The sequence below is a fragment of the Grampus griseus genome (genome assembly GCF_964374135.1).
Source record: "Grampus griseus genome assembly, chromosome: 11".
NCBI classification, from domain to species: domain Eukaryota; kingdom Metazoa; phylum Chordata; class Mammalia; order Artiodactyla; family Delphinidae; genus Grampus; species Grampus griseus.
This window is the reverse complement of record NC_139005.1, coordinates 12286797-12304412: the sequence shown is the minus strand read 5'-3', so window position 1 is coordinate 12304412 and position 17616 is coordinate 12286797. Positions and strand designations below refer to the sequence as shown.

The 17616-nt window shown below is 41.3% G+C and overlaps 1 protein-coding gene across 1 annotated transcript in view; it reads right to left on the bottom strand.

Moving 5' to 3' along the window:
- DERA (deoxyribose-phosphate aldolase) overlaps window positions 1–16879 on the bottom strand; it is a 113265-nt gene extending 96386 nt beyond the window's left edge. The window contains exon 1 of the mRNA XM_082665770.1: window positions 16787–16879. Within this exon, the coding sequence (XP_082521896.1) occupies window positions 16787–16817 (31 nt within the window). The 5' untranslated portion in view covers window positions 16818–16879. The remainder of the gene's footprint in view (window positions 1–16786) is intronic.
- Between the last annotated feature and the right edge of the window lie 737 nt (window positions 16880–17616).

Genomic DNA, 17616 nt, shown 5'->3' with positions numbered 1-17616 from the left:
AGAGAAAGACAAATACCGTATGCTAACACATATATATGGAATCTAAAAAAAAAAAAGCAGGACAGGAATAAAGACGCAGACGTAGAGAATGGACTTGAGGACACGGGGAGGGGGAAGGGTAAGCTGGGATGAAGTGAGAGAGTGGCATGGACATATATACACTACCAAATGTAAAATAGATAGCTAGTGGGAAGTAGCTGCATGGCACAGGGAGATCAGCTCGGTGCTTTATGACCACCTAGAGGGCTGGGATAGGGAGGGTGGGAGGGAGACGCAAGAGGGAGGAGATATGGGGATATATGTATATGTATAGCTGATTCACTTTGTTATACAGCAGAAACTAACATACCATTGTAAAGCAACTATACTTCAATAAAGATGTTAAAAAAATAAAATAAAATAAAACACTCTGACTGTAAGCAGACAGGGCTCCAGTTGACACTGCCTTCCAAAACCAACAAACCAGCCCCGTCACATTATGGAGCACCGTGACTGCCAACACTGCCTGGGAACCTCTGTTCAAAAATGAATTCGAGTGGCAATCACCACGTGCTGGGTGCTGATTCAAAACACTGCTTCCCAAGGCAGCACCTGATAGCCTTCTGCAATTTCGGGAAGAAGTTCTTTTGTGGCACAGGTTTTTAACAAGGGGGCTGGTTTTGCCGGGGCTTTGAGGTGCTCTGTGACAAGTCATCAAAAACGTGAAAGCACCAGCACCCCTACTTTAAACAAGAAGTGATTAGACTTGCCAACTCGGAAGTTAGGCTGAGTCAGCTCTACAAGAGCATCTCTGCAGCCACGCTCCTCGGGAAGCATTCCCCCTGGGGGTGCACCCCAGGAACACAGACCCCCCCTCCCCAATCCACCCCCCCACCCCCCCACCCCGCCTGCTCCAGAACTGAAAGCACCTGTTGCAGTCACGTGACTGAGTCAGCTCTCCACAGGAGCTGGATCTGGTCCAAGTTTCGCAGACAAGGCGACTCAGGTCTGCAGGGGAGGATTTAACAGCTACAGACCTAGAAGACTGAGAGACTTACGTAAGGTCAGCTATACCCAGCAGAGTGGACAGAAGTCAAAATGGCAAGATTTCGGGAAGAGCAAGAAGGCTCCCCACCACCCAATGTTCCCTCTGGTTAAACGTTTCAAATTGCACAGCTGTCATTCCTTGGTACTTATTAAAGGTAACTTTCCTAGGAAAAGTGGTTCCTTACACCATCCATCTCTCACACGTTGGTGGGAAGGGAATTTTCTATTCTTGTCCCAGACAGCTCTTAAACAAGGGGAAAGGCACCCTCCAAACAGACAGCTCAGGGGAAAGCTCACAGCAAGAGGCAGGTGCCCCAGAGGCAGAATTTCCCCTGCTCCATAAGCAGTATCCGTAACACCAGCTGATTAAACCAGCTAAAGCAGCTGAACACCTGCTAAACCCTTGATTACCCAAGGGTTAATGATCCAGACAGGACGCTCTAGGCCCCTGGCCGTTGCCTGTTCTCATTGCTTGCCCATGGCATGTCCACCATATAATCCAAATTATAAATATATAAAAAGTTGAATTTTAAAGTAATCATTTTTTGTCTCTTGTTTTTAAACCCCTATATAAGAAGAATGAGTAAGAATTTTAAAATTATTAATTAAAATAACATTTGGACATTATCTATAGATTTCCTGTCTACCTTCATTGGTTTCCAATTAAGACTGGTAATTAGCAGTTGGTCATATATGGAATGTGAGGTTTTATGAAGAATAACAAACGTAAGTATGAAAAATTAAAAATAAGTATATAAAGAGGCAAGGTAGCTCTCAGGTCAAGAGCAGTCTCCCAAGTCACACAGACTAGGGCTGAGTCCCAGCCCACCACTCTTGCCAGCTATACGATTATAGGCAAGATGCCTTACCTCTCAAAACCCAGCCCCCTCACTTTGTAAAGTCAGGATAAAAATGGTACTGACTAGGGCTTCCCTGGTGGCGCAGTGGTTGAGAGTCCGCCTGCCGATGCAGGGGACACGGGTTCGTGCCCCGGTCCAGGAAGATCCCACATGCCGCGGAGCGGCTGGGCCCGTGAGCCATGGCCGCTAAGCCTGCGCGTCCGGAGCCTGTGCTCCGCAAGGGGAGAGGCCACAATAGTGAGAGGCCCGCGTACCGCAAAAAAAAAAAAAAAAAAAAAAAAAAATGGAGAAGGGCTCTGATCTGTGAATAGAGGTTTCACAGCATCACAGATGGCGTTTATGCACCCGACTCACTGGAGAGCCTTAGCCTTTCTTAACCACAGTTCCTCATCTGAACCAGAGAACAAATAATAAATCTGAATGACTACTTTCTCATTCCTCCCAGGAGAGAACTAGTACCCTTCCAAATGCATCAGAGAAAAACTGTTTCATTATACATGATGGATGCCTTAGGGCATTAAGGCTTAATTCTCTTGCAGACCCCAACTGTGGAAGGCCACTGGAACCTCCACTCAGAACCCTCTTGCTCTTAGTTTTCTCACAATTCTAGAAACCTCGATGCTCTTGTTTCTAGCCTAGTGCATATTCAAAACAGCAAGTCAGAAGGTGGAGATCTCCATAGCAGAAGAGTGACATCCTGATCACACAAGAGGAATCAAAAACTTTATTAAAATACACTCAGTGAACCAGAAAAAAGCAGAGCAGCCCAGGTACTTTAGAGAAAAGTGGCTCTAAAGGCCTCAGGAGTCCATTTATACCTTTTATTACTAAAAGTTACTATTTACTGAGTACTTACGATACAGAGTGCTTACAAGGACTTAACATGCTTGTAATGACGAGCCTCCAAGTCGCCAGAAAACAATTAAATTTTACCCAGTGCACTCTACTTCACACAGAGACTAAACCTTCAGAGCTCTGCTTCTCCATGGTATGATAGTGGGCAAGTTTAATTTCATTCTATTTATACATTTTTTTAAAATTTCTATGATGACTATATACTACCTATTAGGCAAAAACATCTTTTAGGGCTTCCCTGGTGGCTTAGTGGTTGAGAGTCCGCCTGCCAATGTAGGGGACACGGGTTCGTGCCCCGGTCCGGGAAGATCCCACATGCCGCGGAGTGGCTGGGCCCGTGAGCCATGACCGCTGAGCCTGCGCGTCTGGAGCCTGTGCTCCGCAACGGGAGAGGCCACAACAGTGAGAGGTCCGTGTACCGCAAAAAAAAAAAAAAAAAGATACTTAAGTTTAGGAAAATTTCATCCTAAATGGCATAAATTTTAAACATTTTTCATTCATACTTTGAAAGAGTAAAACCTCCACACTGATTCATTTTCCCAAGTTTTCAGATAGGTATGCCTCTTATGTAGGAGTTATCATCTTTGGTGTTAAGGAACAGGTAATCAACATGGTGAGAAGCAAAGTTACAGAGAAAAAAAAATCAAAATAATTTAAAAGACATCTACTAAACAAGAGAAATAAGAGAAGGTTTCAGGAGAGTGGAGGGATTTAAGCTTGGCCTCCAAGGGGGAAGGTGTGGGTAACAGGAACAGGCCAAATGATCCAGGATCCTCAAAGAGAGAGAGCAAAATGTCTGGGCTTCGCACAACAGGCATTGTAAGTTGCTAGAAAAGGCACTGATGCTTCTTTATTCATTCACTTAACAAACACTAATACAATTACAGGCACCATGAAAACTACTGTTCTATGTAATATGAGGGACACAGAGACCCAACAAACACAGATGCTACCCTCGAGCAGCTTATTATATAAAGCATCACTACAACATGCAAACACAGGACAGAAATCAGTAGGTGCCATAAGACAAGGCAAAGGACCGCAGGAGATGAGTAGTGAACAGCAGAGGAAACGAAGCAAGCCTTTAACAGAGGAGGTGGAACAATGAAAGCTGTATTTTCGGAAGATTACTGGAATAATGGCTACCATTTATTGGTCACTCATCAAGTTAAGCGTGATGTAACTATATTTCTCATTGAATATTCACACTAATTCTGCCACGAAGACATCAGGTCCATTTTATAGATGAGGAAACTGAACCTCAGAGATTAAAGTACTTATCCAAGGTCACACAGCACATGTCAGGGCTAAGATTCAAACAGCTCTCTATGATTCCAAACTCAAGCTATTTCTACGATGCCGTATATAAAATCTTTAGAGTGAAAAGCATATTTACTTAATTCAACTATTTGACATGCAACTTTAACAGATTTTAACAGACATTTCCACTTCCAGTCTTGTAAGAGTTCCTACGTGGCTAAACGCATTCATCACCTCCTGACAGCACTATTTTTTTTTTAATATATGGTTCAGTTACTTTAAATGATTCATTCCTTTTTTTTAACTTTTTATTTTATATTGGAGTATAGTTGATTAACAATGTTGTGTTAGTTTCAGGTGTACAGCAAAGTGATTCAGTTATACATATACATGTATCTATTCTTTTTCAAATTCTTTTCCCATTTAGGTTGTTACATAATATTGAGCAGAGTTCCCTAAGCCATACACTAGGTGACAGCACTATTTGATTGTCCCCCCAATTCAATTACGCCTTTCTACTAAAGACCGCAATTACATTAATTTGACTAAGTCAGATTTTATATTTTTCATGAAATGGAAATACATCTTAAAGGAGCCAAATAATCAAAATAGCAAATATGAGAAGATAAGCTGTTATTCTATTTGAATAAAAAACTATAAGGAAAAGTTTAATCAAATATGGATTTTCCTGGGGCAGATGAGAAAGACCACTGTCATGACTTAGATATGCGATAGAATGAGCGAAGTGTAGGAACAGAAGAAAAGAGGAAGAGATGAATCTACAAGGTACTTTTTATGAATGAAACACTAAGACTATGATCAATACTCTGCCATGCAGAGGAATGAATACAAAATAAAAGGCTCTGCTTGCGTGAAAGACCTGTGAAGTCCAGATGTACATTCATGAAACATCTAGGGAGAAAGAAAATACATAATAATGTATTTCATTGTGTCCAATCGTCACAGAATGCAGGGTGGGGGATAAAAACTGATCACTGGAACTCAGAGCCTTGAAAACCCGGGAGGAATGTGATGACCATAGAAGGAGGGAAAGGTATGAATTCCAAGCACAGAGACCATCGCAGACCTACAGTTCCACAGAATGGTAACTCTAAGCAATGACCAGAAGACTCAAAGAACTTCAGAACTTCAGAAGGACTCTCAGAGATCATGTGACTGTATTTTGTTTTGTTTTCTCAATAGACTTCATACTTTAGAGAAGTTTGAGGTTCCCAGCAAAACTGAGTGGAAGGTACAGAGACTTCCCATTTACCCCCCGCCCCACACAGGCATACCCTCCCCATCACCCATGTTTTGTTTTCTCAGTAGACTTCATTCTTTAGAGAAGTTTGAGGTTCCCAGCAAAACTGAGTGGAAGGTACAGAGACTTCCCATTTACCCCCCGCCAGAGTGGCACATCTGTTACAACAGGTCAACGAACATTGTCATATGTCTTGTTTCACCAATGTGGAAAGCACAAGCCAGGGCACTGGAGTCCCCTACCCAAGGTCACATGGCCAGATGCTGTCAGAGAAAGGACCAAAATGCCTGGGTCCCTCCCAATCCTGTATCCTTTCCTGATAAACCACAATGCACTGGGTGAAGCATACATGGCCAGGTACAGATCCCCCGACATTCACTCCACAGGATGCCTGATTCCACTTGACATGTAAACGTACTCTTGTCGGCACCAAAACAATTTAACTCTCTTTCAGAAGCAGAGAGAAGTCTGCTTTTTGTCTGAGGCATCTTCCGTATTACCAGCACCAATGCCTAATGTCTAGACTCTACATGCTAGTCACTTAGTCCCACAGCTTCTCTATTTTATGTAGTTACTGGCATAATATTACAACCAGTCAAACAATATTCATCTGCAGAACGAAACTGATTTTTTTTCTTCCTGGAGCCAGATCCATGAGGTGTTTTCACTGATAAAACCCATACGAGATCTCTGCCTCATGCAAGAGATTTCCTACAGTAGTTTTAAATGTTAGGAATAAATATCAATACAATGTTGACGGGTTCATTGTTTGAAACAGGGCAACGGCATATCCCAAGGATGAGCAAAGTCTGCTTTCCTTGGCAAGAGTAAAGCTCTGTGCCTTCCCAGTGACACTTCAAATTTTGATGAAGACAAGTTTCTCAAGGGCGGGGCCTCCCACCTTCTGTGGCCCTCGTCTCTTTCACAAAGACGTGGATAGTGCCGAGTACGCACTAGGTACTCTCCACATATATGCTGGATGGAAGGGTTTGAGAGTATAATAATAATTACCTCCTGAAGAGTCAAAACTTTTTGAAAAAGGAAAATAAACTCTGCTTATAAAGATACAAGACTAAAATACATTTCTTGTTTCTTTGGAAAATTATCAGAAGCATTTCGGTTTCTCCCTAAATACGGAAGAGAAAAAAAAAAAATCTCCCCCCAAAACGCCAAAATATACGGAGCTGGAGCCACTTTGCCAAATACAAATATATAGAGGATTGTCCCCTTCCTCCCTGAGTCCACGACACCAACTTAATAGTCTCCAAGGAAATATGAATATGTTCTTTCTCCCACCAGAAAACTAACTAAATTACCCTTCCTGGTAGACAATATCACATCTGCGGGTATTGGGATCTTTAGGGTCTGCCCCCTCCAGTCTCTGAGACCATGGAGAAGATACTCTCGGATAAGTCTCCAAAATCATCATCAGGACCACTGTTGTACTATATTTTTCCATTTAGCCACGGCATTATTTGAATAAAATATGCTCCATTTCAGATACAATGCACTTTTCAGATATATACACCTACTTAACTGCCTTACACTCGATTTTTCTGATATGCCTTCACAATATGCTTTGCACGTTTGGTGACATATTTCGACTAGAAAATAAGAGGCTACATTGTCCCCAGATTTGCTTGCAGAAGCTTTGGTAACCAAATACAAAAAACTATGACATATAAAAGATATTAATGTAAAGGTAAAAGTCACAGAGAAAGGATTTCTCAAAAAAAGTAATCCAGTCGTTCCTCAGTATCCACAGGATTCGTCCCGGGAGTCCCACGGATACCAAAATCTATGCATGCTCAAATATCTTACAGAAAATGGCACAGTACAATCAGCCCTTCAGGGATGCAGAACCCGCTTGTATGCGGATACAAGCCAACTGAATACAGTAACGGAAGATGCCCTGAAACTCTAACTGATCTGGGTCACTCTGGCTTACTGCAGGGTTCTCAATCTGCAGTGTTCATGAGAACCATCTGGGGAGCTTGTGAAATGTAGATTCCGGGGCTCCTCCTCTCATATGGGTAAGGAAAGCTATTGTGGAGCTCAGGAATCTGCATTTTTAACAAGCATCTCAGGTGATCCTGATTCAGGGCCAGAACCCAGCCGAGCTCCTACAAAGCTAATGGTAAATGGAGGTAACGCAATGTATTGGAATAAATCAGCAAAGACAGAGCCTGAGCCTCAAGTCCAGTACTGCCTCTAACCAGCCCTGTGACCATAGCTTTACCTTCCTTAGGTCCCCATTTACTCGTCTGTAATACAAGGTATTGTGAGACTGATACCTAAGATGCCTTCCTGCTGTGAAACGGTGACATGTTTAAAAAAAAAAAAAAAAGGTAGTTTTATAAATGCGGACACTATTTATTTCCCTAGGAAACAGTGTTTGACCTATTCCTAAGTAATGTTTATACAAGGATCTCTACATCAGAGATAATAGTCTGTAGACCTTAAACATGCCAGACATCTAGTTCAATGCCAAATGTTAGACACTGAATGAAATCACACACACACACACACAAACACACCTCTACCTTGTGGCTATGGGGCAGGTGTGTCCACTAGGTGTTCAGTTGCAAAGCTTACCTGAATCTGAATTACAAGAGCAGTTAATTTGGATATTTTTACCAGACATTAAACACCACAATCTTGACATTATTAACCACATTCCAGGAGAACCCAAGCACCACTTAAGTAGCACCTTTTTAGGAAGTAATTACCAGAGGCTGCTCTTATCTCAGACTTTGCTTTAGGGGAAGTAGGCCTGACTCTACAAAGACAGAAGTTGCAGCCCGGAAGAGTCTCAACACTTACAAATCTGTATAGTTTGCTGGGGCGGAGATGAAACATTTATCTCTCCCATGCGACCACTTTGGTTTCCAGGGAAATGACTATTCATGGCTGAGGCAGGCAGAGGAGTGGTACATCCACAGATGCACACACACCACACACCAAAGTTAACTGAAAAATTTCAAAGTGCCTTTTTATGCCTTTAACTCAAAGATGAACACATTTCAAGGTGACCCAATCCTCCAGTGACAGGCAGCGTTTTAAAAGGGCCAGCGCTCTCCACTTAAACAATTTCTAGTGACAGTCTAAATCGCATCCTCCAGGGCTCTCTCCGCTGTCTCGTTGACTAGTCTTTCTTTCCCGGCAGAGGTATCCCATTTCAAATGAGCGCCTGAACTTCGTGTTCCCTCCTAACAATTAAAATCCACAGAGCTCAGATGCTTTAAAAAAATTTTTGTTCGTTTTTTTTTAATTAGCAGGCACCATGGAAAACTTTTATTTATTTGATTATACAACAAACCCAAATAATTATAGTTCTTTCTGTTTACCAAAACAGTATCAGAATAATAAAACACAGTCTCATCACTCATGCGTATAAGCAAATGGTAAGACTTCTAAGGTAAAAATCAAAGTTTGAGTTCAGAAAAGGATGCCCAATTTAAAACCTAAAAGCGTACACGATCGTTATATTGACTCTGTGGATGAATTTCATACATAGAATACGAAGGGTTTTTTTCTTCTTTCTTCACTAAAATATTACTGTTAGCCATTACAGAATGAGAAGATTACACTAGAAATCTGAAAATTGGGTTCCTATAGTTAATGAAACATGCCAGGCTGTTTTGGGTAAGTTCCTTTGCAGAAACTACTCCCTGTCAAAAACATCCTTTCCAAAAACCTCCCCTGGACTACCTGTAAATTCCTCCATCACTTTCCAATCTGATTACTTCTATACGGTCACCTGTATCCTCCTGTGATGATGTACATGACAGTGTCCCTTCGTTGATTGTAAGCTTCAGGAAAGCAGGGACCAGGCTATGGTCACTCTGGTATCCCAGCCATTACCACGAGCAACAAGTAACCAGTGCCAGGAACAGTAGGAACTCTACTTTGTTTTGGGGTTTTTTTTAAATGTGTATAAATTTATAATACATAAGAATAAATTTTTTAAATGCATTCTGGTCCCCTCCCCTCCTAAACAACTGTCCTAACCCCCCATCACGGGAGGGTGGGAGTCATTTGAGCCAGGTCAGGAGGGGGACTAACTATGGCCCAGAGTGGGCTATGGGAGCCCAACAAGTTAGGGGGGCACTTAAGCACGGGGGTTAGGCCAGAGTCCAATCGCAACACAGAGGGTGTCTGCACGAAGGGAAGGGGTAGCCAGACATGGGAGTCGAGACAAGCAGGAAAAGGAGGCTATCTACGTGGATGGGCAGCCTGGCCCAGAGAGCCATAGACCTGCTGCGGGGTATCAATGTGGGCGGCAGCCTGATGCAAGCAGTTGGAGCCCAGGCTGGATGAAGGTACCCAGCTCAGAGTGTCAGAACCTGAGTAAGTCCAGAAGAATGTCTACTGGCTGTGGAGTATGTACAGCCCAGCACGTGAAGGGTTTCAAATATGCAAAGAGAGAAAAATGGAACAAATCCGTGGTATTGTACTGGAATTGGCGGAATCGGTCGGACTCCTGGTTTTCACTATATAGAGAGATATAGACAGATGATAAGTAGACAGTTACAGAAGTAAACGTGTGGGGGTGTGTGTGTACACATTCTCTAGCTCTACCAAGTAAGGGGATTCGGAGCAGAGACATTCCAGTCACCATGTGCATACCCACCGCCCAGATCGTGGCATCTAAATACCATTATCCACTGAAAGAAACATTCCTTGGAGAAAGAGCTGACTCTAGTGCTGGGGCAGGGGAAGTGTAAGATAAGCCTGGGACACCTTGGTAAGCCAAAAAAGAATGAAGTACTTCAAAAATAATGGTACACGTCAGAAAGAGAGAGAAGCTAGGATGAAGGGGCTCCCCTTAGCAAAATCTAAACAATTTGAATATTAAATAATAATAGTAACAATTACAACCCATTTGGAAAAAATAGGAAACCTCAAATATATACTGATATAAACAAACATAAATAAACTGAAAATCTGCAGAGGAACAGGGTACTTAAATAGTTTCAAAGTACCACCACACAAAACACACATGAATTACAAAGGTTAAAAAGTAACTTTACAGCAGTGAAGCCTAGGAGACAGCACCTTAATCGAATAATCGAAATGAACACCATCAATAATGAGACAAGTCAATATCATGTGCTACCTAACAGGATGCAGTGAGAAGAACACAGCATCATTTCTGTGAAATTCCTGCCAGAGATGCATAATCTGAATCTAACCATGAAAAAAACACTACAAACAGAAACGGAGGAACATCCTATAAAATAACTGGCCCGTATGCTGCAAAAGTCAATGAAACACTGAGCAATCATTTCAGCCTGAAGGCTAAAAAGACAGACAGTTAAAGGCAACATATGATTGTGAAACGGATCTTTTTGAAATAAAAAACATTGTTTGGACAACTGGCCAAACATGAATGAAGTTGGTGGATTGGATGGTAATAATGTATCCATGTTAAAGGTCCCACTTTGAGGACTGCAGGGTTGTTGCAGCCTTTGAGGAAACTGTCCTTACCCATAGGAAATACTCAAGTATCCAGGGGTGGTGGTGCATCGTGTCAGTCAACCGTGTTCCTCAGGTGGTTCAAAGGAAAAAGTTCTTTCTACTGCACTTACAACTTCCCTAAAAGTTTGACATTGCTTTAAAGTTAAAAAAAAAAAAAAAGTACAGCAAAAAACTTTTGTTATTCTAGTTTATAATCAATACAGGTTTCCCCTACTATCTAAAAGTAGAGGGCTCCTAGGAAACCTTTGGTCAGCCGAACTGGCACAAAGTGAAAAGTATCACCCACTTTCCGAAAGTTCTCATTATGCCATTTCGCTTTTATGGAAGACCTATATTAGTAGGTCTAGTAACTTTTCGTAAAAGCAAAAATTGTTTTGAATTTCTTTCCGTTAGTGAAAACAGGTACTAATGCAGGCATTTCATAAGTGAAGTGGTGTAAGGTCACCAAGTGCAGTGGGATACCTGTACTCAGTGGAAGATAATAAATTCATCATGTGTAAGATCAGAATTACATAAAAATAATTATTTTCATATTATCTTTCTTCCCTAGTACCTAGAGTATTACATATACACACAGAGGCAGCTATGGCGTAAAGCAAAGAATAAAGACCTTGTACTCAGATGTTCTGGATTTGAATCATTACCTATGAAGTGAAAATAACAACTCACCCCAAAGGATTACTGGGAGAATTAAAAGAGGTAATGTTTGCAAAAGTATCACAGTAAACCTAAAGAAATATACATATACTAAGTATTAAAGAGAAAAAACATTGGATTCAGATATAAAATCCACACCAATTTAAAATATGGCACAAATCAATTTTACAGTTAAGAGGAAATCTCCAGTTAACTCCACTTGGGAAATCCCCTGCAGAAATCTAGTAATTTTCAATTCTATTCTTACCTAATCTTCAATGCCCTTCTGTCTCTCAAAAAATAAACAACAAAAGGGATTCTGGAAAGGTAATTCACGTTGTTTCTCACCTGAAATCTACAGACTCCTTAAACTGCCTTGTTTATAACTAAAGAGATTCCAGTTCTCAGGAAACTATAAAAAGAGGTCCCAAAATTAGAAATCCAAAAAAAAAAAACCAAAAAAAGACAAAAGACAAAAAAGTTACCTGAAATCAACAAAAGATCATTATCAAAATTTTTCTCCATCTTCCTTTCTTTCTCTCTCTCTCTTTCTTTTTCTTTCTACACCTAAAGATCACATCAAGAGACAGGATTGTTTTTTAAACCCAGGAAGCCAAAGTAAGCCCAAAGACTAGAGTGTGAGAGCTGGGGTTTTCAAAAATACAGAGAGACAAGAAAAAGAAAACAAACCAACTGACAAAAAAAACCTGACTGCTTGGAGCTCACTCCCAGGTCCCCACCCCATGATGCTCTGAGGCACATCAGCACACCTACCTGAAGAAATCCCAGAGGAAGGCTGGCTTTAAGATGCCACCCCAGAAATTTTCTTATTCAGTTACATCTAAGCTTACTCTCATAATCCACCAAAGTTTGGATATTTCCATTCTCCCTCAGGATAAACTTCACCTTCCCCCAAACAAATTGCAATGGTTAAGATGTGGGTTATGCAACAAGACCTACTGTATAGCACAGGGAACTCTGCTCAGTATTACGTAACAACCTAAATGGGAAAAGAATTTGAAAAAGAATAGATACATGTGTGTGTATATATATATATATATATATAAAACTGAGTCACTTTGCTGTACACCTGAAACTAACACAACGTTGTTAACCAACTATACTCCAATATAAAATAAAAAGTTAAAAAAAAAAGAGATAGGTTACGGTAATAAAACAAAAATCTTTCACACAGACACAGGCAAATCAAAGCTAAGAAAGTCACAGTAAAATTATTCACTAGCTATCGACTTGCCTTCTCTTACATCACAGATCGAGTGCCCCAGGCAGCACATATAGACCAATTGCAGTGGTGAAGCACGTAGTGTTAGCACCAAACCATCTAGGTGTGAATTCTGGCTCTGCCACGTTAGCTCTGCCTAACTGGCTTTTGGCAAGTTACTTCAAACTCTCTATACCTCAGTTTGCACATCTGTAGAACAGAGATCATAATGAAATCTTCACAGGGCTGTTGTGAAGACTAAATGAGATAATGCAAAAAGCACTCAGTATAGTACCTGGCACAAAACTAAAGCCCTATGGTAACCACCATCATTATACCCAGCACCTAGGCATAGTGTCTAGTGTTAAATAAAGAATTATTGTGGAAGCAACCCATGTTTTGCCTAACTTTAAAGTTTAAGATTCCAGTCAAAAAAAAATGTTTTTAACTTTTCTAAGATAACTTTGCAATGGAAAAATCACCACCACCAAAATCAGAAGCATTCTACACCAAAGTTATGCCTTAGCACAAGTGGCAGAAATGAGCTACTTACATTTTGATTCTCATCTAAGTTATTAAAGGGAAAATAAAAGTTACAAGGCCAAGATGGCCAGAACTCTGTTACGGCAACTCATTTAAGGTACAGTTTAGGCACAACTATCTAATTTCTTAAATAGACAAACATAAATGCAAAGTAACTGCATATCACATTTGCACTTATTTTAATTGTAGTTTTGGCTTGATGCCCAGCTAGGGATCAGACCTAGCTCTGTGAAGACAGGGACTACCCTTGTCCATCTTGTATCCCCAGAGCCCAGGGTAATACTACCCAGTTGACAATTGGTACTCAATAACTACTTTTTGGTTTGGCAACTAATCCAGAACTGATCTCGTTTATCTGTATTTTAAGCAAATAAACTGCCCCTTCTGTTTGTTCTGACTTGGATTACAAAAAATGCCCCTACAGAGCAAAACATTCCTCAGTAATCATGGTCCCTGATCATTCCAATTGTGGATATATGCCTAAAACAATCTCTTTTTACTGCAACACAGGAAATTCCTAGAATTGTCCCCATCCCGTCCCAGTTAAAAATCAGTTTTCAATTAGTTTTTTTCTGTTTTTCAGATATCTTTGTAAATTTCCTTTCTGAACACAAGACCTTACAGATATACAGACAGATACAGAGCAGAGACCCTTAGAAGTCACCTAATACAAACACCCCCATTTTCCAGATGCCTCCAAAGAAAATCACATTTGAAAGGAAGCCACACTGCCAACATCCTTCATAAGCCTCTTGAGATCTCTTTAAAGACAGAAGTAACAAAATTGAATTGTAACGTTATTCAGAAAAGAGGGAGAAGGTAGAGACTGCACAGCACCTGTCCACACACAAGGGCCCAGGTGGACACCCCAGTGCTCCCAAGCAAGGAGTAGTTCTAAATTCACTCCTGCATTCAGCAGGCATGTTTGTGGGCCTTCCGTGTGCCAGACACTATCCTAACTGCCTGGGATACATCAATGAAGAAAAGAAAGATCACTGCCCCTGCTGCACCTACATTTTAGGCAAAACTTAAAAGGCGTCTAGCAGAATAAGGAGAAGAACATCATCGGTCCATTTTAATAGAATGCAAAGGGCCAGAAGCACTCCATAGAGCCCTAAAGATCTTTAAGCCAGTGGTTCTCCAATCTGAGTGCATTTCAGAACCACTTTAAAACCACCAGAATGCCAGGGCCCACCCCCAGAGTTTCTGACTCATTAAGAGATCAATGTGGCCTGAGAATTTGCATTTCTAATGAGCTGTCACCTAACGTTAATGCTGTAGGTCCCAGAACCACACTCTGAGAACCTCTGATCTACTGTTCAAAGAAAGCAAGTAGCCTGGCCAAAGCCACAGGCTGGAGCTAGACCAGATTTAGGGTTCTTTTTCCTTCTGATTCCAAACTGGTCAAGCCTTCTCCATAGGAGGACACAGCTGTCACCTACCCACTTAATGGCAAACACTGCCCAAAGAAAAAGAGGTTTTTAGCTTTATGTATAAGTTGGAGAAAATCAGAAATTAATGTTTTAAGTAGAAAATATCTTAAACAGATAGGTTTGATCACTAAACACTGACATAAAAATGAACATTAGAGGGTCTGTTCTTTCTTTCTCATGTCCAATGGGTCCATAAAAGAATGTTTTCCTTGAAGTTTTTATCATGAGGGTCAGATTCAGTCTCAAATGAACCTATTTATTAAAAAAAAAAAAGTCTATTAACAAGAAGTATATACATGCACTACAATATAAATTAGTGACTGTATCAGTAATAATTTTAGTTCTTTTGTTCCAACTGTATTTTCTAAAATTTTTACAATAAACATGAATTCCTTCGTAATAAGGGAATAAAAGTTTATTTCTTTAAAAAAGTTAGTGTTTATTTTAAAAGACTTTTAATTAGAAAACTCTATAAAAGGCATCAACTAATAAACTGCATAAATTAATACTGAATGTTTTTTTTCCTAGTACATAAATATTTCAAATAATTTATTTTAGGCCAAATCTCTGTCTGGATTAATGATTAATACCAGTGAAGGAAAAACACCCTAGAAATATATCTGATGTTATTTAAACAAAGAAAATAAAACAAAACTATGATCATTTAAACGGCTGCATAAAAATCACATTTACTATTATTCTACATAGCAATTGATTTTTGTCTATACTGTTACTTTTCAACAAATGAATGGATGTGATTCTAATTCTTGCAAATAAAGTAAAAAAAGTTCTATGTCAACTATACCTCAATAAGAAAAAGAAAGAGAAAAAGGTTTGTGTTTCTTGAAAGAAAAATAAACAGCTAAGTTTTGGGGAAATAACAGTGCATCAAATGGCGAACAAAGTCACGCAGCCATACCCTGAAGATACCAAGATGACTAAGACCCACAGCCCATCCCTATCCCCCATCCACCATCTTTCTGGATCTTCCAATCTAGGGAACTCCTTTATTACTAAAGTCCACATTCCAAAGATAGAACTAGAGTTTAAAATATAACCTGCTAAAGGGCAGTGAGTAAACGCGAATCAGTTCGGTGAGGAAATCACCTGCCTTTATAAAGACAAGCTCTTACCATTCGACAAAAGTTCTGGGCCATCTCATGAAGCCTAGACTCTAGTTAGAACAGTCACTTTTAAAGAAAAAAGTGTACCCGTATGACTTACATACAATTTATAGCTAATTTTCTCAAAACTGGCCCCTAAAAACAGAATTCACCTTTTAACACTATTACTGTACATACTTACTTGGTACATTGTGAGTACCTAGTAAACTATTACATACTTACTATATATATATAATACTATTATATACTTACTATGTACTCACAATGTGCCAAACAATTAACATCCTCTCATTTAATCTCCAAACCAATTTATGAGGTAAGTGCTATTATAATCATTTTACAGATTAAGAAATTTAAGCACAGAGTGATTAAGTTATTTGCCCAGTCACAGAGCTAAACTGAAGATCCAGGATACCGATATGCAAGCTATAATACTTAAACTGAGATCCTTAACCTTTGGCTCCATCATGGTTTTGCTATGTTTGAATTGCGAATTTTTCACATTTTGGGAAATCAAAACTAAGTTTTCTTGCCAGAAATATTTTAGAACATCAATGAAATGAAATAAATGAGGAAATAATCCAAGCACTTTTAAAAGTCGCTGTACTTCTAAAAATCATACAATTTACATTAAGTTACATAGTCCAGAGACAACTTTTCCAACAGCACGATCACTCTGGGGATACGGCTGTGTTAACAACTACCTATGGAAACCCGGCATTAAATCGCACAAGATAATTCTATTAGGAGCGTGGAAGGGAGGTTTTCATCTGGTTTGTCTGGGGGTCTTTGGGGTTTTTTTGCTGTTGCTGTTCTTCGCAACCAGGTGAGCTAATGAGTTGGAAGATAAAAGTCTAATCCATTCCTATTCCTTCCGCTTATAAATATAAGGCTTGTGAGTCAAGGTTTGCGGGGTCCACGGGCGCAGGGGCTGTGTCTCCCAGGTGCGGCCCCCAAGCCTACGCCTCCCGCCCCGGGGAGCACGCGCCCAGGGACCCCTGGCCAGGGCACCGGGCGGCGCGAGGCTCGAAGAGACAGGGGACCGGGAGTAACGGAGAGGGGAGAGAGAGACCGCGGGCCCTTACCGAGCTCCGTGCCTCGCTGGTGCGCCGACATGGTAGGGCCGCCACTGCACCGCCCGCCCCGCGCGCCCGCCAGCCCGCCCGCCTTAGCTCTGCCCTTCCTGCTTCCGCGCGCGCGCGCGTGCACCGCACGCCCCGCCCTCTCCTCTCTGGGGGCGGAGCCCCCGGCCGGGCCGCGGAGGCGGGATCCCGGGTCCTTTTCTCTGCCAGGAAAATCCGTTGCGCGCATTCCTCGGTCTTCTCCACCAGGTGCGGAACTCGCGTACTAACTCCCGTAAACCATGCTGCCAGAACTAGTGGTGAAACCCTTAAGTTGCTGACTGTACTGAATAAAAGCATTTGGAGACTTTTCACAGTAGGATTACAGAACAAGAAGGGAGAGGATCCTTCCAATTACTGCCTGAGACCAGAGCTCGAGGACCCCACACCTGAAACGGGAGCGGTGATCCCTTAGCCTGGTAAGGGCGGCCAACCAGCAAACTGGGGCCCGGTGCCATGTGACTTCTACGCTTGGCTTCCTGAAGAGAAGCAACTCTGTGGCCTGAAAAACCAGAGGGCCTAGGAGTGGGAAGAACTGGGGTCTCAGTTTTGCTCTGGCAGCGATTAAGTGTGACACTGGGCCATCAACTGCCCTTCTAAGCTTCATTTTCCTTATCTGTAAGAAAGCACCTTGACAACATCTTTTCTTTTTAATTATTTATTTATTTTTGTCTGTGTTGGGTCTTCGTTGCTGCGTGCAGGCTTTCTCTAGTTGCGGCAAATGGGGGCTACTCTTCGTTGCGGTGCATGGGCTTCTCATTGCGGTGGCTTCTCTTGTTGCAGAGCATGGCCAC